This window comes from Pseudorca crassidens, chromosome 5 (genome assembly GCF_039906515.1).
Source record: "Pseudorca crassidens isolate mPseCra1 chromosome 5, mPseCra1.hap1, whole genome shotgun sequence".
NCBI lineage: Eukaryota > Metazoa > Chordata > Mammalia > Artiodactyla > Delphinidae > Pseudorca > Pseudorca crassidens.
In genome coordinates this window covers 80,172,361-80,193,624 of record NC_090300.1, presented here as the reverse complement: position 1 = coordinate 80,193,624, position 21,264 = coordinate 80,172,361, and the positions used below count along the sequence as shown (strand labels likewise).

The 21,264-nt window shown below is 45.1% G+C and overlaps 1 protein-coding gene across 8 annotated transcripts in view; it reads left to right on the top strand.

Moving 5' to 3' along the window:
- The window catches only part of LOC137225116 (kalirin), a 460,124-nt gene that overhangs the window by 52,741 nt on the left and 386,119 nt on the right, over positions 1-21,264 (top strand). For 2 of the 8 annotated variants that reach the window (XM_067738654.1, XM_067738650.1), the window contains exon 1: positions 10,223-10,776. The exons of 2 other annotated variants lie outside the window; for them this stretch is intronic. In XM_067738654.1, the coding sequence (XP_067594755.1) occupies positions 10,674-10,776 (103 nt within the window). In that variant the 5' untranslated portion in view covers positions 10,223-10,673. Of the gene's footprint in view, positions 1-10,222; positions 10,777-12,828; positions 13,014-21,264 lie in introns of those variants that run through there. 4 more of the 8 variants (XM_067738657.1, XM_067738651.1, XM_067738656.1 and 1 more) reach the window with 2 other exon arrangements.

Below are 21,264 nucleotides of genomic sequence, written 5' to 3'. Positions count from 1 at the left end.
AGCTCTTTGTAAATTCGAGGTATTAATCCTTTATGTGATGTTTTGTTGCAGTGTAGCAAATATTTGTCTCCTAGATTATCTTTTAACATTGTTCATGTTTTTGCAATTTTATACATTCTCTTTTTTCCTCTGAGGACTTAAAAAAATCCATTAATATAATACATTACCATTGTTCAAAAATTAATACAATATCAAATACAACCTTACATCTATCTGCCCCCTCCTTCCATAGGTAACTATCAGTGTTATTTTCTTGTGACTCCTTCCAGTGTTTCTTTTTTAAAATATAGGCAAATTTGAATCCATCCTTATTTTACCACTTTCTTATCAAAACTGAGTGAATACCAACTTTATTGTTCTGTGCCTTGCATTTTTAACCCAACAGTATGCTTGGAAGGTCTTTTCATATCTATTTGCAGAAAACCTTATTATTTTTAACAGCTGCATAATATTCCATTATGTGGGTATGCCATACACAGCTCAGTAGGTTTCAGACTTTTTTGTTTATGTATGCCCTAAAAGCATATTGAGAACTATATACTCCCCTCACACATCTAAGTTGACATTAAACATTTTTTTTTACCATAAGTTTAAGTGGTTGCAAATAAAATATGTTCTAGAGTGTTGTATATCGTATACAGGCTTTAAATACATTTTCTTAAAAATCTTGGAGCTGGAAATTTAATGAATTGGAAAAGGCAGCTCTCATTGTCAAAGAAAGCAGCCAAATCAGACATATTTACTTCCTGTCAGAGAAAATCTGACTTCTTTTTAAAATTCAAGCAAGCATGTTAATTAGACACCCCTGTGACAACACTGTCTTCATAGACATGCTTCTGTCTTCTAGACGAAATGAAGTACAGTCCTTTTCAATACTCCCTTGTGATCTCATCCAGTCTTGTGGCTTTAACGTCTCTCCATTTACCAATGACTCCCTGTTGCAGTTTTCTTTACGCTGTGACAGACCACCCCCGGTCGTAGTGGCTTACAGCCACAATTTACCATTTCTTATGATCGTGAGGGTCGAGCAAGCAGATACTTCTGTTTCATGTGGTGTCTGCTGGGAAGGCTGGAAGCTACAAAGTGGCCTCACTTACATGGACGGCAGTTGGTGTGGGTGGGGCTGGGACTAGCTGGGCTGCTCAGTATGGGTCCTTGGTTCTCCTTAATGTGGTTTTTCCATGTGGTTTGGGCTTCTCACATCATGGCAGCTAGACTCAAAGAACGGTTTTATTTATTCTTGACTGCATCATCTTAAAATGTCCTTTAAAAAGTTAAGTACAGGGCTTCCCTGGTGGTGCAGTGGTTGAGAGTCCGCCTGCCGATGCAGGGGACACGGGTTCGTGCCCCAGTCTGGGAGGGTCCCACATGCCGCGGAGCGGCTGGGCCCGTGAGCCATGGCCGCTGAGCCTGCGCGTCCGGAGCCTGTGCTCCGCAACGGGAGTACAGTGCAAGGGTCAAAATTCAAAAGGTGTAAAAAAAAAAAAATCCAGTGAAAAGTATTCCTTTTCAATACTGTTGTCCATCCCCTGTTCTCCTGAGGTGACTTGTATATCCCTCCAGAGATTAAAAAAAAATGCGTATGTTGAGCTTTGTGTCTCGCTTAGGAAAACCTTCCCACCCTAAGACTGTAAAAGTTTTTCTTCTTGGAGTTTTATAGTTGGCTTTTTTACATGGATGTCTTTAACTAGGCTTTCCTGTGTGCATGCTTTGAGGCCAAGACTGATGGACTTTCTTTTTTTTAATTAATTAATTATTTTTTGGCTGCGTTGGGTCTTCAATGCTGCGTGCGAGCTTTCTCTAGTTGTGGCAAGTGGGGACTACACTGCGGTGTGCGAGCTTCTCATTGCGGTGGCTTCTTTTGTTGCTGAACACGGGCTCTAGGCACGCGGGCTTCAGTAGTTGCGGCACATGGGGTCAGTAGTTGTGGCTTGTGGGCTCTAGAGTGCAGGCTCAGTAGTTGTGGCGCATGGGCTTAGTTGCTCCGTGGCATGTGGGATCTTCCCAGACCAGGGATCGAACTTGTGTCCCCTGCATTGGCAGGTGGATTCTTAATCACGGCACCACCAGGGAAGGGAAGTCCCAGGGTTGATGGACTTTTAGGGAAGCCAAATCATTGGCGTTTACTACCTGGAAACTCCATCAGGGAACTCCGTAAAGTTTTCCATCTCCTCAGTACTCAGGCTCATCCACATGGTTCATGTGGGCATAGTCAAAGGATTTCTCATAATTGAATCTCTGTTGGAACTTTGCAGCCTGTGTTAGGGCAGAGGGAGGAAGCCAGATAAGCTAGGGCAGTTGGGCAAGTAAGATATAGGAATCTGTCCCCACCTGAAGGGCAGGTAGAGAGCCGGGGGGTTTGGAGTCATGACTTGTCCCTAACTCAGGACTTCACAAGGGCCACTTGGCTTACAGCTGTCCTCAGTGGCAAAGCTGGCATTGTTTTTTTTTAAATTCTTTTTGTTGCAGTGGTAAATGGGAGTGTTTCCTTAATCTGTCTTTCAGATTTTTCATCATTAGTGTATAGGAATGCAGGAGATTTCTGTGCATTAATTTTGTATCCTGCAACTTTACCAAATTCATTGATTAGCCCTAGTAGTTTTCTGGTGGCATCTTTAGGATTCTCTGTGTATAGTATCATGTCATCTGCAAACAGTGACAGTTTGACTTCTTCTTTTCCAATTTGGATTCCTTTTATTTCTTTTTCTTCTCTGATTGCCGTGGCTAGGACTTCCAAAACTATGTTGAATAATAGTGGTGAGAGTGGACATCCTTGTCTTTTTCCTGATCTTAGAGGAAATGCTTTCATTTCTTCACCATTGAGAATGATGTTTGCTGTGGGTTTGTCGTATATGGCCTTTATTATGTTGAGGTAGGTTCCCTCTATGCCCACTTTCTGGAGAGTTTTTATCATAAATGGGTGTTGAATTTTGTCAAAAGCTTTTTCTGCATCTGTTGAGATGATCATATGGTTTTTATTCTTCAATTTGTTAATATGGTTTATCGCATTGATTGATTTGCGTATATTGCAGAATTCTTGCATCCCTGGGATAAATCCCACTTGATCATGGTGTATGATCCTTTTAATGTGCTGTTGGATTATAATGTGCTAGTATTTTGTTGAGGATTTTTGCATCTATATTCATCAGTGATATTGTTCTGTAATTTTCTTTTTTTTAGTATCTTTGTCTGGTTTTGGTATCAGGGTGATGGTGACCTCATAGAATGAGTTTGGGAGTGTTCCTTCCTCTGCAGTTTTTTGGAAGAGTTTGAGAAGGATGGGTGTTAGCTCTTCTCTAAACGTTTGATAGAATTCACCTGTGAAGCCATCTGGTCCTGGGCTTTTGTTTGTTGGAAGATTTTTAATCACAGTTTCAATTTCATTACTTATGATTGGTCTGTTCATATTTTCTATTACTTCCTGGTTCAGTCTTGGAAGGTTATACCTTTCTAAGAATTTGTCCATTTCTTCCAGGTTGTCCATTTTATTGGCATAGAGTTGCTTGTAGTAGTCTCTTAGGATGCTTTGTATTTCTGCGGTGTCTGTTGTAACTTTTCCTTTTTAATTTCTAATTTTATTGATTTCAGTACTCTCCCTCTTTTTCTTGATGGGTCTGGCTAATGGTTGATCAATTTTGTTTATCTTCTCAAAGGACCAGCTTTTAGTTTTATTGATCCTTGCTATTGTTTTCTTTGTTTCTATTTCATTTATTTCTGCTCTGATCTTTATGATTTCTTTTCTTCCGCTAACTTTGAGTTTTGTTTGTTCTTCTTTCTCTAGTTCCTTTAGGTGTAAGGTTAGATTGTTTATTTGAGATTTTTTTTGTTTCTTGAGGTAGGCTTGTATAGCTATAAACTTCCCTCTTAGAACTGCTTTTGCCGCATCCCATAGGTTTTCGATTGTCCTGTTTTCATTGCCATTTGTCTCTAGGTATTTTTTGATTTCCTCTTTGATTTCTTCAGTGATCTCTTGGTTATTTAGTAGTGTAATGTTTAGCCTCCATGTGTTTGTGTTTTTTACGTTTTTTTCCCTGTAATTCATTTCTAATCTCATAGTGTTGTGGTCAGAAAAGAGGCTTGATATGATTTCAGTTTTCTTAAATTTACTGAGGCTTGATTTGTGACCCAAGATGTGATCTATCCTGGAGAATGTTCCGTGCATATTTGAGAAGAAAGTGTAATCTGCTGTTTCTGGATGGAATGTACTATAAATATCAATTAAATCTATCTGGTCTATTGTGTCATTTAAAGCTTGTGTTTTCTTATTAATTTTCTGTTTGGATGATCTGTCCATTGGTGTATGTGAGGTGTTAAAGTCCCCCACTATTATTGTGTTACTGTCAATTTCCTCTTTTATAGCTGTTAGCAGTTGCCTTATGTATTGAGGTGCTCCTATATTGGGTGCATATATATTTATAATTGTTATATCTTCTTCTTGGATTAATCCCTTGATCATTATGTAGTGTCCTTCCTTGTCTCTTGTAACATTCTTTATTTTAAAGTCTATTTTATCTGATATGAGTATTGCTACTCCAGCTTTCTTTTGATTTCCATTGGCATGGAATATCTTTTTCCATCCCCTCACTTTCAGTCTGTATGTGTCCCTAGGTCTGAAGTGGGTCTCTTGTAGACAGCATATATATGGGTCTTGTTTTTGTATCCATTCAGTGAGCCTGTGTCTTTTGGTTGGAGCATTTAATCCATTCATGTTTAAGGTAATTATTGATATGTATGTTCCTATTACCATTTTCTTAATTGCTATGGGTTTGTTTCTATAGGTCCTTTTCTTCTCTTGTGTTTCCCACTTAGAGAAGTTCCTTTAGCATTTGTTGTAGAGCTGGTTTGGTGGTGCTGAATTCTCTTAGCTGTTGCTTGTCTGTAAAGCTTTTGATTTCTCCATCGAATCCGAATGAGATCCTTGCCGGATAGAGTGATCTTGGTTGTAGGTTCTTCCCTTTCATCACTTTAAGTATATCATGCCACTCCCTTCTGGCTTGTGGAGTTCCTGCTGAGAAATCAGCTGTTAACCTTATGGGAGTTCCCTTGTATGTTATTTGTCATTTTTCCCTTGCTGCTTTCAATAATTTTTCTTTGTTTTTATTTTTTACCAATTTGATTACTGTGTGTCTCAGCGTGTTTCTCCTTGGGTTTATCCTGTATGGGATTCTCTGCACTTCCTGGACTTGGGTGGCTATTTCTTTTCCCATGTTAGGGAAGTTGTTGACTATAATCTCTTCAAATATTTTATCGGGTCCTTTCTCTCTCTCTTCTCCTTCTGGGACCCCTATAATGTGAATGTTGTTGCGTTTAATGTTGTCCCAGATGTCTCTTAGGCTGTCTTCATTTCTTTTCATTCTTTTTTCTTTATTCTGTTCTGTGGCAGTGAATTCCACCATGCTGTCTTCCAGGTCACTTATCCGTTCTTCTGCCTCAGTTATTCTGCTATTGATTCCTTCTAGTGTAGTTTTCATTTCAGTTATTGTATTGTTCATCTCTGTTCGTTTGTTCTTTACTTCTTCTAGGTCTTTGTTAAACATTTTTTGCATCTTCTCGATCTTTGCCTCCGTTCTTTTTCTGAGGTCCTGGATCATCTTCACTCTCATTATTCTGAATTCTTTTTCTGGAAGGTTGCCTATCTCCACTTCATTTAGTTATTTTTCTGGGGTTTTATCTTGTTCCTTCATCTGGTACATGGCCCTCTGCCTTTTCATCTTGTCTCACTTTCTGTGAATGTGGTTTTTGTTCCACAGGCTGCAGGATTGTAGTTCTTCTTGCTTCTGCTGTCTGACCTCTCTGTTTTTTTTTTCTTTTATTGGCTTATCTGTCCACTTATATCCCATGGATTGAGAATTTCAACCTGGCATGAGTTTGTTTTCTATTGTAGGAGAATGCGCTAACTTTATGAAGTGCCTGCTCTGTTAGGTAAGGTACAGTGCTTAGTATTTTATATGTTATTTTGTTTTTTCCTTATGCAGGTTGTTCTGATTTGGTAAGGTCAGCCTTATCTTCATCCAAAAGATGAAGAGACTGAGATTTAGGGAAGTTAAGTCATTTGCCTCAAGTTAGTTAGCTAGAAAAAGATTTGGGATTTGAACCTAGTTAGTCTTATTTAGCTCAGGCTCTTTCCTGACACCTAGAAAGCTTCAGATTAACTGGATAAACAGATCATAAAGAGATTAGTTATAGAATTTATGGGAATCAATTATTTTTAAGAACCATAAGCAGAATTCATTTGCCAAAAAGTAAAGTGATCATGGCAATTGATTCTTTTCTTTTTAAAAATAAGAGTCAAGGAAGAGAGAATTCAAATTGGCTAGTGTGCAGCTACTCTGGTGCGTGCGTGTTAGAGTGGGTGTCAGGGCATTCAGGTGAGTCAAATATTGTGTTTGCCTTATGGAACACACACAAATTATACATTTTCCAAAAAATGAAAAAATGCAACAGTTATGGAAAAAAATAGTTTAGTTCTAGATATATGCTAGTCAAAATTTAGTATTTCTTTGATGGTACAGTGGGCTTTTTTTTTTTTTTTTGCGGGCCTCTCACTGCTGTGGCCTCTCCCGTTGTGGAGCACAAGCTCCGGACGCGCAGGCTCAGCAGCCATGGCTCACGGGCCCAGCCGCTCCGCGGCATGTGGGATCTTCCCGGACCGGGGCATGATCCCGTGTCCCCTGCATCGGCAGGCGGACTCTCAACCACTGCGCCACCAGGGAAGCCCGGTGGGCTCTTTTTGATCCTGTTGAACTTCACATTCATTATTATCAAGTGCAGTCAGAGTGGTCTGGTGCCTGATTTTCCTGGGCAGGTGTGCTGAGGGGGGCTGTTTAGAAAAGCTGTTGGAGGAGATGGAGAAGGTGTGGGATGAAGAGAGAAGGGAGGGAATGCTTCACAGTAGGGCTCCCCACAGGCTGAATGAGGCATGAGGTTTCAGCTGTGGTGACTGACAACTTAAGTTTTCCTGATTCTAAGTTGGTGCACTGTGGGAATTGAGAGATGGGAGGAACAGTTAAGAGAAGCCAAACCTCAGAGGAGTGAACGGCCCCCAGACTTGATGGCCCTTAGGTCACTGGGGCACACCGCCTCCTTTGATGGGTGAAGAAACTGCTGTTAGTAGAGGCAAGAGGGAAACGCCCCTCACTGGCTGTGAGGGAAACAGAGGAGGCAATAATGAGCTCTCTGGATTGCTGGGCCTCTTTGGTCAGGTGCTGAGTTGTCCGCTCTAACTATTTATTGTTTTTTTTTGTCTTCAAGACGAGCTACTTTCAATTTAGGTATTTGGAGAGGGCAGCCAGCCATGTTCTGGGTAGGAAGTGGGAGATCAGGGGAGGGAGCAAGGAAGGCAGAGGAGGCAACAGGTCCCTTGAGTTGCCTTCAGCAGGTCAGCTGACAGGCAAGCGCCCATGGAGCTTAAGGAAGAGAGTCATGGACCCTCCATCTTGCCCCCAGCATGCCCCACCCCCACTGCTCATCTGAGGCCAGGACTTCTGCTCCCCTTCCTTTTTTTTTAATGGTTGAATAAATTTACTTGTCATTCCAGATCATAATTTGCACAAATTAAGCTCTTTGACTTAAGAATATATATGTGTGTGTGTGTGTGTGTGTGTGTGCACAAAAATCCTCAAAATAAAATGTTAACTTAGCACTCCTGGTGATGGTATAAATATGCCATGCTATTTTTTTTTACATTTCCCTTTTTAAAAAAAATTGATGTATAGTTGACATACAATACTATATTAGTTTCAGGTGTACAGCTTAATGATTTGTATATATTGTTAAATGATCACCACAGTAAGTCTAGTTAACATCTGTCACCATACATAGTTATGGATTTTTCTTCCTTAGATGAGAACTTTTAAGATCTACTCTCTGAGCAACTTTCAAATGTACAATACAGTGTTATTAACTGTAGTCACCATGCTGTACATTACATCCTCAGGACTTATGTATCTTATAACTGGAAGTTTGTACCATTTGACCCGCTTCACCCACCCTCCACTGCCCACCTGTGGCAACCACTGATCTGTTCTCTGTATCTATGAGCCTGGTTTTGTTTTCGGTCTTTGTTTTCCTTCCTTTGACCTAAGACAATATTTTTGCCAAAATGTAAATATTCCCTGAGGGTCTGAGTATTAAGCTCTCATCATGGAAACCTTACAGGGGATGAGATTATCACCATACTTTTCACAGGCCCAGGATGGGTGAGCTTTGAAAAGGCATGACAAGAGAGGGAGGCTCTAGCTCTTGGGGCCCAGGCTGGGGGTGTTGGGTGGCGTGCTGTGGTTGGAGACTCAGGGCAGCAGTGGGGGTTCTGGCGATGGGTGGGTGAGGAATAAATGCTCAGGGGAGGGGTCGGAGAGAGACTGCATTTCCCCTACTTAGCAATTTGGTTTAGAGCCCGGTGTGGTGATGGGTCGTGTGGCATCTCCAGGCTACCCCCGCCAAGGGAGAGTTAAAGATCCCAGTGGAGGTCAGAGGTGAACAGGGATGAAAGCAACACAAAAGTAGGACAAGGCAGGCTAATTAGCTTCCGCCTTCCCCTCCTGCCGCCTGGCCTGATATTTGAGGTGACATTTAAAGCCACTGTACAGATGAATGCTTTCTGGAGCCTGTGGAGAGATGAGCCTGATTCTCAGCCTCCTGGCTGGCAGCTCCTCAGCCTCTCCGTCTGGGGCCCTCTATTGGGCCTTGAGGGCAGGCAGGACCTCCCTTTACCTTCCAGGAGACTCTTCTAATTCTGGACTCAGAATCCTCCTCCCTACTGGACTCCTAGGATGTGTGGGAAATGAGGTGCACTCTAGAAGTCAACCAAAATAGTTCAGTGAAGTAAGAGAGGAGAGCAGGGACAGAAGCAGATAGATCACCGTTTCAGACTCCTCTGGGGAACTTGTTAAAAATGCAGGCCTTGGGGAGTGAGGCCCAGTTATCTGCATGGATAACCAACCCTCTAAGTTTATTCTGCTGCCCATTAAACTTTGAGAACCTCTGAGATAGAAGATGAACGAGGTTAGCTGGAAAAGGCCTCTTGGGAGAAGTGGACTTGAATTTCAGAGTGACAGGTGATACCTGTCTTAGGTGCTGGCCTCAGGTGTGGACCTAGGGAGCCTGTTCACCTGGGGACACCAGGCTTTCACAGGAGAGACTGGCCAGTGTCCATCCCATCCATGGGTGGCGTCACTGAGACTATGTTGCCACAGGGCTGCACTTCACCACTTGGGTGCTAATCGCCAAGGGGCAGAAGTGGTGTGGGAGGTGGCTGAGGCTGTTGTCTGCTGGAGTGTGATACATGTTGCAACTGAAGCACAGCTTGTAGGCCACAATGGCAGCCTGGTGGAGCCCACTTGCATGGGCGGGGCAGCGAGGGACAGGGATAGTCTTCCCTCCGCTATGCAGACTAGCAACTGTACCGCCTCCCTTGTGGCCTTCCCTGGTCAGGTAGCCCTGTGTGTCCGAGAAGCTGGCCAGTGCCTCTGCGGGAACATGATTGCTTCTCTCCTCCCTCTGTGCTGCTTGCCTTCTGCGCCATACACTTGTGCTGGCTTTATCTGATCGGGAACACAGTGTTTCCACGTTGGGGCGGGCGGAGAGAGGGAGAAAGAACAGTGCCAAGTAAGAAGAAGGAACAGTGAAGAGAAGGGAACACATCTATGTTGTGACACCGAGTAACCGGTGATCATCCAGGTGGGCATCAGCCCTCTGGAATGGACGGGCTGTTGCTGGCCTGGAGATGCTCCTTGTTCCTGAGAACAGGTCCCTGTAGCCAGCCAGGTGGGTTGGAGGAACCATACCAATGGGAATGACCGTGCTTGCTTTGACCATGGTGAAAGAAGGAGCTGCTGCAGGAGTATTGTTTAAGACAAAATGACAACAACGACAAAAACCTAATAAAGGCCCCTCCTGGCCGGTGTCCCGTCCATTCTAACTGCACTCCAGGTAAATGACAGCTCTGACAATCTCTTGGAACATTTTATTCAACTTCTGGAGGGGCTGGATTGAAAGCATGGCTTACGAGGCTCTGTGGGAGTTGGAGAAATGAGCATTGGTGGGCTGGGGAGCTCCCAGGAGCCCAGCTCGATGGGTTGAAGCCAATCTTTAGTACAGCTGCTGGCTGAATGGGTTCATCCTGGCCCCGACCCCACAGCTGATGCTTATGGTCTTAGGTTCACAGTTTGTGGGGGAAGTTCTTGCATCTGTGTTGTTCTTTAACATCTTTATTCTCTTTCCTTGAACATGAGGCTGTGTGGAATGTTTGGCACTTGATTACTAGGAGGAGGGGAACAGGGCCAGCTTCCTTCTCCAGACCCAAGAATGGGGTGTGGAATAGTAGAATTAGCCCCATCGGAGTTGACACGGCATCCACACAGTCACTAGGACTTTCTGCCTCACAGACAGAGGCTCTTTCCAAAGCCCATCTCCGTCTAGGTCTCCTCATGGTGGGAGCCATGTGTGCATCCCTCACATCTCAGATTTCTCCCAAGTTGGGTTAGAGAGAACCATCTTTGGCATTTTTATTTGGAGATGCTCTCCCTGGGCAGCCACAAGCCAGGGCCAAAGAAAAAGATGAAAGGCTGTCACTCAGGAAGAGGCCACACGCAGGCCCTCTGCTGAGCCTGTGCTGGTGGCATGTCAGCCCTGCCCTGGGCGTCCTGCCCTACTGTGAGGGCTTCCGCCTCTCTATGAAAGACCTCACAGGTCCCCAGGGAACAATCCAGAGCCCCAGAAACTCTTCGGGAGGAGACAGATGGCACACATTCCTTCCGCAGCCCAGCCACCTTCTAGGTAAGCAAGTGATTTAACCTCTTGGAGCATGGACTTTCCCTTCTGTAGACTGGGGAACGTGAGTCCCATCCTACAGCCCTTGCAGGGTGGCTCGGGGGGCCAAGGGAGATGATGGGTGTGGAAGTACTGTGTGAGCTAAAACGTACTGCACACCTGAATGATGGAGCCTGTTATTCATGAAGGAGGGGGGAAGCTGAGGGTCAGTGCACTTCTCTGTGGAGAGAGAGGAGGAGGGGCGTGCATTCTTGTGTTAACTACACACTGGAGTCTTGTCCATTTAAGGTAATAGTAAAATAATACCACCAGAGCCTGCGAGGTAGCTTCTGGGAAGCGGTGTGTGCTCAGTCCCAATGCTGCCCTTCCAGAAGGAACCACGGGGCAGCGGTGGAGCAGGGGCAGGGCCAGGCTTGTGGAGACTGTGGCTCTGCTGGCTTTCTCCCTCCCCCGCCTAGCTCCTGCCCCAGGACGTGCCTCCTTTTCAGTCTGCATCTGTCAGAATCTGCAGCCTGTGTCATCCTGGAAGCCTAAGCTCCCAGGAAGAGCTGACGCTGAGGAGGCCTGCTCCTGCCCGCTGCTGTTGGAGACCAGGAAGCCTGGGGTGCCAGCGTTTCCATTAGGACAGTGAGAGGGCGTTGCTGGCATGGCCTGGGCTGAAACAAAAGCGGTGATGAATATGCACGTGGCTGCCGGGTAGTTTTTAGGCTTGGAGTCCAGAGTTGTTCCAGACCTGGGGGTCCCCTCGGAGTTCCCTTGTTTGAGCAGGACTTCTGGTCACCTGGGGACACAGGCTCACCATGCGGGTGGCCAGCACCGTGTAAAATGGGTTCCCAGCAAGGCAAGGCCAGGGTGCCCTGTCATCCTTCTACAGGCCTTATGTGGTGCCCAGGAACTGAGGTCCTTGCAGTCCACTCCTCTTCCTGACTTAAACATGAAACCGTGTGGGGTGCACGTGCCATTTGCCTCTTCACTCATTCAGTTAGTAAATACTCAAGCACTTGCAAAGTTCAAGATGCTTCAGGGGATGTAACGAAGATCACAGAGCAGATCCTGTCTTCATGGAGTTTGTGGTCAAGTAAGGGAGCAGTCCTGTACAGAGGAGGCCTTACACAAAGGAGGGAGTGAAATGCAGCATAGAGGGGGAGAAAGACGAGGGAAGGCTACCTGATTCTGTGGAAAAATAGGAGGATTTGGCCACGATGAAGTGGGGGCGTAGGGTGGCCATGCTATGGGCAGGGAGAAAGGAGCACATGCACAGAGGTAGGAAAGCATGGGATGTAAGGAGGTGTGGGAGCTGGAAATCTGGTGAGAGGATGAGGAGTTGGAGGGGAAGGGGGAACGAGCACTTGAGCACCGCCATTCACCGAGTGCTGGACCAGAAATGTTAGGTCCTTCCTATCCTGGGAGCCTCACAATAGCTTGATGAAGCAAATGCTGTTCTCTCTAGCTTTCAGAGGAGGCGGCTGGGGTTGAAGTAACTTGATCAAGGCCAGGCAGCTATTCAGTGGTAGCAGGATTTGAATCCATGACCATGTGACTCCAGAGCCCATGCTGTCTCCATGACAGCAGAGGGTCCACGAAGGGAGATAGGGTCTGTGGCCCTTTTCTGGTCACGTGGGTCCTGCACCCTTGGAAAGGAGGTGCCTGTGGTTCCCGAGGAACAAGGCAGTGAGGCTCCGGCTCTTTTGGTCTGGCCTCGGAGTCCAGGGTGGCTGAGCTCCTGGCTTCCCACCCCTGTCCTGTTAGGGAAGCCACTGGCCTCTGGCATGGGAGGCAGGGACAGCCAGGATGGCAGGAGATCCTGGAATGACATTCAAGATACGGCCTTGACTGTGGGTTTTCATTCCCAAGACCACCTCTCTGCTCCCTTCTTTGTGAAGGTGCTCCCTGGCCGCCCTCCCCCGCACCTCTGGTCTCCCTTTGGGCCCATGCAGGCTCAGTCCGCACAAGGCGGCAGTGTTCCGCACTTGTTCCTTTGTTGCTGTGAAACAGGCTCCCGGCACAGTCAGCCTCTGTGTGGGAGGACTGGTGGCTGTCTTCACAGGCAGGCATTTGCTTTGAGCAGGCTGCGCGCGCGAGCCCAGCGTCAAGTAATTCCGGCCTCCTCGAGTCGGCGGTGGTGGGATGAGGCTGTGCTGAGGGGACTGGCTGTGAAGGATGAGTTCAGGGGGGGATGACGGACCGCTTCTGGGACCAGTGGTATCTTTGGTATCTCCGCTTGCTCCGGCTGCTGGATCGAGGTATTCCTGGGGGGGAAAGAGAGAGAATGAATACGAGTGTGTGTGTGTGTGTGTGTGTGTGTGTGTGTGTAAGAGAGAGGGAGATATGCACACACAGAGAGATTTCTGACAGAGAGAGAGATAGAAACAGACACACACACACACACAGAAAAATGCAGTGGAGAAGGGAGCAGAAAGCAAGGAGGGAGAAGAGAGAATGAAACAGCCGAGAAGCCAACCCATGGAAAGTAAAAAAAGGCTGTTTTTCTGGGGACATTTTTTACCCAGCCGGGAATTGGGAGCCCAGGGCCATTTGGGGAGCATGTGTGTATCCGGATCTCATTTCTCGTTGGGTTGATCATCAAGCTGTGTACTGTAGTCAAAGACAAGTTAAGCCCCATCTTTCAGGGTTCTAGATGGAACCCTGAGCAGTTCAGCAAGGAGAATGGTCCCTGAGCAAGAGGCTGGGGGCAGACAGATGCAGGCTCACATCTCAGCTCTGCCACCACCAACTCTGTGACCTTAGGCTGATTTGTGTGACCTATCTAAGCTTGTTTTCCCATCTGTAAAATGGGTGTGGTGAGACCTATCTGCTGGGGTTGTTGTGGAATTCTTAGTTAATTCACACTATAAAACATGTAACATAATGTCTGGTGCATAGTAGGTGCTTTGTAAGTGTTCATTTCCTCCTTACAATGCCCCTCAGCATCATGGAGCTGTAGCACCTGTCCGGAGGGCAGCTGCCTTTGTGGTTATCTGTAGAGAGAGCCAGTACAGAATTTGCAGTTAGTGGAAAGGGAAGGGAAAGTCCATTTTATTCCTCAGGTTAATCTGACCTTAATACATTTTATCATTGAATATTCATGTGATTTAAATCTCCTGGTAATGTGATGCAAATCTAGACATTCTGGTGTAAGGAAAACCCACTGTTAACCTGGTTGAGTAATTGATTCTTTTCTTTCTTTCTTTCTTTTTTTTTTTTTACAATGTTGAGTGTTATTTTTAAAAGCTTTGGCTCCTTTAAGAGGTTTTCGCAAGAACGATGTCAAATCCCTGATGGAAAAGGTGGCCCAGGGGAAGCTCTGCTGCACAGCCCAAGGTGTACTCATCTTCACCTTGAATAGTCGTAGGTGTGCCAGGAGGTCAATATCAGGTGGAAGCAGAGCACTATACACATAGCAGGTGAACCAGCGCTGTTATCAGGGAGAAATCAAAGATGGAGGAAGCCAAACCAGCACATTTGAAAAGCGGTCTCTCACTAGCACTGAGAACAGGCCAGTGGGAGCCCAGACTTGAGATGAGAGTGTTAGGAAGAGAGCCAGAACTTGTTACTGGTGGAGATCATAGACCAAGGGAAGGAGAAGGGGACCAGGTGTGAATCCCCCTTACCTGTGTGAACTTAGGCAAGTTACTTAACCTTTCTGTGCCTCCTTCATTGTAAAAGGAAATGATAATGACAGCAGTAGCACCAACTCAGAGGGTTGCTGTAGAGAAAGACTGTAAGCGAAATACTTATCCCAGTGCCTGGAATGAAGAAAATGCCCCTTAAATGTTAATTTTCTTTACCAAGACAGTTAATTCTCACTGTCTGACAGACATATTAGGAAAGACAGGAACATGTGGTGTATAATAACCAGGAGTTGAGAAAAGTCCAATTAAGAGTTGTTAGAGCTTAGAGATAATTTATACTTACATAAATTAAAACAAGATTCAAACCAACATATGATGCTAATTGTAAAAAGAAACTAGATGTTAATGTATAAGCTACATTAATAATAATTTGGTTTTTTTTTTTTAGAAAATGCTTGAATCCATGAGTTGCAAACTTAGGTTCAAGTTTTGGCTTCATTACTTTCTCGGTGCCCTTGAATAAATGATTTACCCTCAAAATGACCCTCAGTTTGTTAATCTGAAAAATGGGAATGTTAATAATAATACCTATGTTATGGAATTTGGGGGAAATTTATTGTGTTAGTGCATGTAAAAATGTCAGGCATTCTTAGAAATGTCAGGTTGATGAATTTATGGCTTGATTGATTAAACTGTCCCCTTGGATAGCCAACGTTGGTTGCCAGAATGGTGCGTTCTTCCATGCATATTTCTTCACCATGTATGGCTGTATTTGGAAAGTTTATGGTCTTTCATAAACAGTGTTTCTAGGGTTTTCTTTAATGTGAGGCTTTAGACTAGCAGCTTCTGACTGTGTAGGGCCCCTTATTTCCAGGCTTTGGGGGGTTGGGTGTTGATTTATGTTGCCCAGTTCTGGTTAGTGGGTATTACACATGTACACGTGTGATGCCCACAGCCACGTTCAAGCAGAATTTTAGGATACAGCAACTTGCCCCTAGTAACTAACGTTAGCTGACTTTGTATAGACAGCGGCATGCTTTAATGTGGTGTGCTAAACTGAGCCAGCTCATGGGAAATGCTCAATAAATATTTGTTGAATGAATGGATGAATGATGAACCCGTCCTTCTACGCAGTGAACAGAATTCTCCTGGATTCGTCTTTAGTGTAACAGAATTTAGTTCCCTTTGTCTTTTTTAGGATTTTATGTCACTTCACCCTTATCATCGTCATGCCTCGTGTCATTTTGAAAGTAACAGACCTCAAGAAAGTGAGGAGGGAATAAGCAATGAGAAGTGGGAAATGATAAGTGTAGCCCAGGAAATTGAAATAATCAACAAACTGTGTGCCAGCCTGAGTCATTCTCGTGGCTGTGACTGGGGGATAAATGATCTGTGATTTGACACACCTAGGAAAAGGGAGGAAACATTGGAACACATCATGGAGTGGAAATAAACTTCACGAAGAAATGGCAGTGCATGCTTGGTGATTGCAGATGAATCTTTTGTCTCCCCCATCATTGTTCATTAAGGATAAGGATTTAAGAAAATAAAAGGGGTTGTTTTCTAGGACTTAACTATATGTGAGGATTTATATGATAATGAACTGCCAGGTTGTTCAGACATGATTATTTTGGTGATTTCTTTCATTAATAGCAGATGCTGTTTTTACAGTGTTTGTTACTGGGCGTTTGTCAACTCTGCTGATTGTGTTCTGTGCTTTCAGATGGTGACTGAGGAGGTGGTTCCTATGGTGGGGACTGTCCATCAAAAGAAAGGTGCTCATACAGATCTGAAACATGAGTGTGTGTATAAGAGAAGAGAAGTCACATTGCCTTTTGTTGTTGACTTTTGGTATATCCATGGGGACCAGACAAGTGAGGTGGGGGTTTACATTTCCTTGTTTACATCTAATTTTTTTTTGGTCGTGAAAGGGGAGGAGTGAAAAGACTGATGCTCTTTATTCATAGAGCATCGGGCAGTGTTTCCCAGTGTGTGGGAACGACCACCACTGGTAGCACATGAAACGATTTCAGGCAGTTTACAGGTATCGCTGGACGTTTTCTTGCTGGTCACTGCCTGGCACTGTCTGGAGGACACCCTGTTTTGTCCAGCGTCTGCTTCTGCTGTGCTGTCCACCCCCTGCACACACCCCATCCAGTGCAAGCCCTCCTTAGCCCCACCCATCCCTCAGATCTCCCCTCATTCCCACCTGTAGTCTCCCTTTTACCTTCTCACCAGCCCTACCTGGGCCTCACACTCTGCCCTGCCTTCATCTCTGGCCCCAGATGTCTGCCTCCTCCATCACCCCTGGTCCCTCAGTCCTCTCTGTCCCTAGAGTTCCTTTAAAGGCACAGCCCCATGCCACCCGTAACCCCATTCCACGACATTCTCTGTTATTCCCTAACCCATCGCCAAGACTTCATTCCTTCTCACCGCTATGCCTAGGCCAACTTGACCTCATGGATCCTGGGTCTCTCCCTGGGCCCGCCCATCCCTGATTTCTAACTCTGAGTGCTTTTTCCTCTCAGGAGCCACTGTCTTTTCTTCTCTTGCTCCTGCCTTTTTATGTTACCTTGCCATTACCCCCAGTCTACTAGTTTCTTTTAAAACCAAATTTAAGTAAAAGATGGAATTGATTTAAAATGATATCAAGGAAATAACTGTAGGAGTTATGGGGATATGGTGAGATGGCGATAGAAGTACAAAAATGACTGGGATGTGGAAAACTTAAGTGATCCGTTGAATTTACATTATTGGCTTTAATTTCTTCTTGCTGCTTCGTCTACATTCCTGTACCTACCACAAAGTGTTTTGGATTCTGGGCCAGAAACCAACTGGTTCTCATCCCTGGACATATACTAGAATCATCTGGGAGCGCTTAGAAAGCATGATACCCAGCTTCTCCCTTCCCACCCCCCAACCCAATCCCCCCCACCCCCAGCCAACTAAATTAGAGTCCTTGGAAAGGAGGCTGGACATTGACATGTTTAAGGAGCTCTGCAGGTGATTCTAATGACAGCCACAATTGAGAACTGCTCATTGTCATGCTTTCATATGGAGACCAGAGAGTAAAGGCAAAAATGACTCTTCAGCAAAATAACAAAACAAATGAGAAAAGCAGTCACTCAATGAGAGTAGTAAACGTAGGCGTAAACATAGGAATGTACTAAGGAACAACATTTAAAAGAATGCAATCCTTTGGGTATAATTCATGCAGGTTTCTTCAGAAATTTCAGCTCTAACCATTTTCTTTCACTACCTAACTAAATCTTTTTTTTTAATTTAAAATTTTTTTTGTTTTATATTGGAGTATAGTTGATTAACAATGTTGTGTTAGTTTCAGGTGCACAGCAGGGTGATTCCGTTATACATATACATGTATCTATTCTTTTTCAAATTCTTTTCCCATTTTGGTTATTACAGAGGACTGAGCAGAATTCCCTGTGCTATACAGTAGGTCCTTGTTGGTTATCTGTTTTAAATATATCAGTGTGTACATCTCAGTCCCAAACTCCCAATCTATCCCATCCACCCTTCCCCCGCCCCGGTAACCATAAGCTCGTTCTCAAAGTCTGTGCGCCTGTTTCTGTTTTGTAAATAAGTTCGTTTGTATCATTTTTTTTTAGATTCCGCATATAAGCGATATCATACGATATTTGTCTTTCTAAATCTTGACTTTCTTTCATATTCCTGGGAAAAAAAATTTACCTGTGCCCCAGGATGTTGTCTGGTCTCAGCCTGCCTTGGGTTTGCCACTCTCTGTTCTGGCTGCCTAGGGTTCTGGATTTTGGGATGGTGGTGTGTCACTGCAGATGTCAACAACCTTTCATTACCTGCTTAGAGTAACGTCAGTAGGTGGGCACTGCCCATACTCAGCTATAATTAGAGAAAGAAAAATCCCTTTCTCCCTTCTGGGTAGATGGTCAGTGAGGACAGTAACTTTCCTCAAGCCTCCATGGTGTTGGGCGCTTCTTCGGCTGGGAATTTACTTGTCTTTTTCACTAAAGCTCCCTCTCCCTGCGTGGCCATTCTCTGTTGCCTCAGTCTTCAAATCTACCAAACGTTCTATCCAAGCATGGACTCTGCCCAGGTGCAGTGCCCAGGCAGCTGGCCCTCATGGCCGTGGCTCTCAGAGCACCCTGATCTGTGGTCTTGTCCTTCCTGTGCCTGCAGCCCACTTGCTGGCCCCTGGTTTCCCATCACTGACGGATGCCCTGTCTTTGGCTTGCTTGCTGCTCGTTTATCCGCCCAGCACTGGCCACTGGCCGGCTCAGAGTTGGTGTCTTTGCTTAGTCCGTTCCTAGGCTGCCTTGGACTCTGGATACCCACCTTTGGCTTGTCCTCTTCTTGTTACCTGTTGCATATATGTGCCCAGCATGACATGCAGCTTCTTTGTGCCAACCTTTATGACTTGTTCCTCCCTTTCTGTGGCTGGCGGGGAAAAGAAAAGCACAGCATGTGTATGAAAGACACATAGACTGGTTCTCCTGTGCTGGGAATTTTCTAATAAGGGGAGGTTTGGTTGTAATCACCTTCCCATTTGAGCTGAATATTCATACAACACATAAAGAAGTTACTTTAACTTAGCTTTTACATCACAAATAGATATCTCTTATTCAGTTGGCTTCTGGCACAAAACCACTTTCCTAAAGGGACCTGGCCTTTTGTTCGATAAGCATTTTGAATATAGCACCCCTTGAAACACCATCTCAGGACAATTCCGCATTGCCCCATACCAGAACCTCCCCAGCAACCTTCCTATTTTCCTGCGCTTCCACTTGAAATGCCCGAAGCTTCCTCCTCTTACAGTTAACCCACATCCTTCCCCTTCCAAACCGCATAGCCCCTATGTCCTCCAGAAAAAGCTCCCACAATCAATCATACCTGGTTCTGTTCACAGACTCGTGGGCACTTAGGTACAGGCCAGCGTTCTGCGATTCACGATGTGCTCCTGTGGGTGGTAGAAGGACACACCTCCTGGGGTGGTTGTGAGCCTTGAAGAAGTTAATATGTGTGGCTGGTGCCTGGTGTGAATAAGTGCCTCGGTAAAAGCATGCTCTCCTCCCAGATTTCGGTTGCTTTTAGGAGCTTAGTTGCTTCTGGGGGGTCCCTCTCTTTCATTGTGAGTAGAGCTTCTCTGAGGGCAGGTCCTTGTCTTCCTATCCCTTTGTATTCTCACCCAGACACCTAGTTCAAGGTTGTATCCTATTAGGAAACTGCGTAAACGGGGCTAACAGAGTATCTGAACTCCCCAGGGAACTCAGAGACGGTGCTGGTCATCCTGGAATTGTCAAGGGGGGTGTGGGGGAGAGAACTGTAATGATGTGACAGTTCCAATATCTTATCCCCCTTGGTCCTCACTTTGTCTCTGTGAGAGAAGTTACTTTAGTTCTCATTTGACAGGTAGGAAACCGGCTTATAGAGGTTAAAGAATTTGCTATAGTCACAGAGCTACTAAGAGGAGAATCGAGATCCGGGGCCCCTGACTCTCATCTGGGATGAGTTCTCTCCTCTACCTGTTCTTGTACCGGTGGGTGGCCCCCCATCTTTCTCTCTCTCTGGCACATGTGTTGAACTGGGGTGTCTGCCCACCTTCCCTGTGAGCAGAGAGTAGAGTGTATCACCGGGATGCGATGTCTGTGGTGTGAGATCACTAGACAAGATAGATCTAGGCCAAGTCCTGGGGGAAGGACACCGATAGCTGTGCTGTGAGGTCCCGGTGTGGTGTTTCTACCCAATGAGGAGGAGGTGACTGTGAGGGGAGAACAGTAAAATAGCACTTCCTGGGTGTGGCATGGCCTCCCAGTGCCTGTTCTTCTGTTGTGACATTTTCAGTGATGGCTCAGAGCTGAGAGGCAGTGGGGGTAGCTGTGTGTCTGGATGGTCAGAAAGCCACCTGTGGGTTCCCAGTGTAGGTGATGGGTTTGTTCTTCACCTTGTGGATGGAGATGGTATGTCACCAAAGTAATTGTCAAAACAATAAACAGTAGTGTTATTATTAGTGGCAGTAGTAATACTGTCTACTAAGGGCTCCAGGTATAGCAGGGAGTGTTTAGGGGTAGGAAGTAGGATTCCTGCCCTCAGGGAACTTACAGTTCAAACTCCTGAAAGATCAAGAACCAGCGGTAACTTCTCTGAGTCTCTGTTGGCCCTTCTGGATTACTTCTAAGAAGGATCCCTTCTAGCTGTAATGTTCCATGGTTCTATGTAGACAATACCTGTAATGCCTGCAAAATAATACACCTACAACACCTATAATATATCTGTGATTTCACAAGGTGTTTCATGTTGAATTGCTAAATGAGTGCTATGCATTCACAAGGGGGAGGAATAGTTGGGTCTGTCTGAAGGAAAGAGGAAATGTTCACTCCTTCAACAAGTATCTTCTGAGGACCTACTATAGGCTGTACCATATTCAAGGGCCTAGGAATACAATGCTGAAGATGACGGCGTTCTTGTCTTCATGAAGCTTTAGGGTTTAGCAGGGGAAATAGACACTAAGAAATAACACAGCAAATAAAACAATGGCAGGTAGATTAAAAAGGAGAGAACTGACTTAAGCTTTAGTAGTACTTAATGATGAGGATGGAAGACAGAGAGTACAGACTGCCAGGAACATCTGTGTGGTAAGAGTTAAATTTGGAAAGATAGGTTGGGGTCACCTTGTGAAGATTCTTGCTTGCATATCAGGTTAAAGGCAAATAATGGCAGAGCAGTAACATTTAACTGTTTAAAAATGTATTGACCAATTTCCATGTACCCGGCAGTAGACCAGGTGCTGAGAATGCAAAGAAGTATAACATGGCATAACAAAATGCCCACCTCCTTCATGCAGCTGAAGTATGTCTATGTTTCTAGAGAGTTAGGGTAGGAGATGCGTGGTTTTGAGTCATCTGCCCCCAGAATGATAGTGAAATTGATA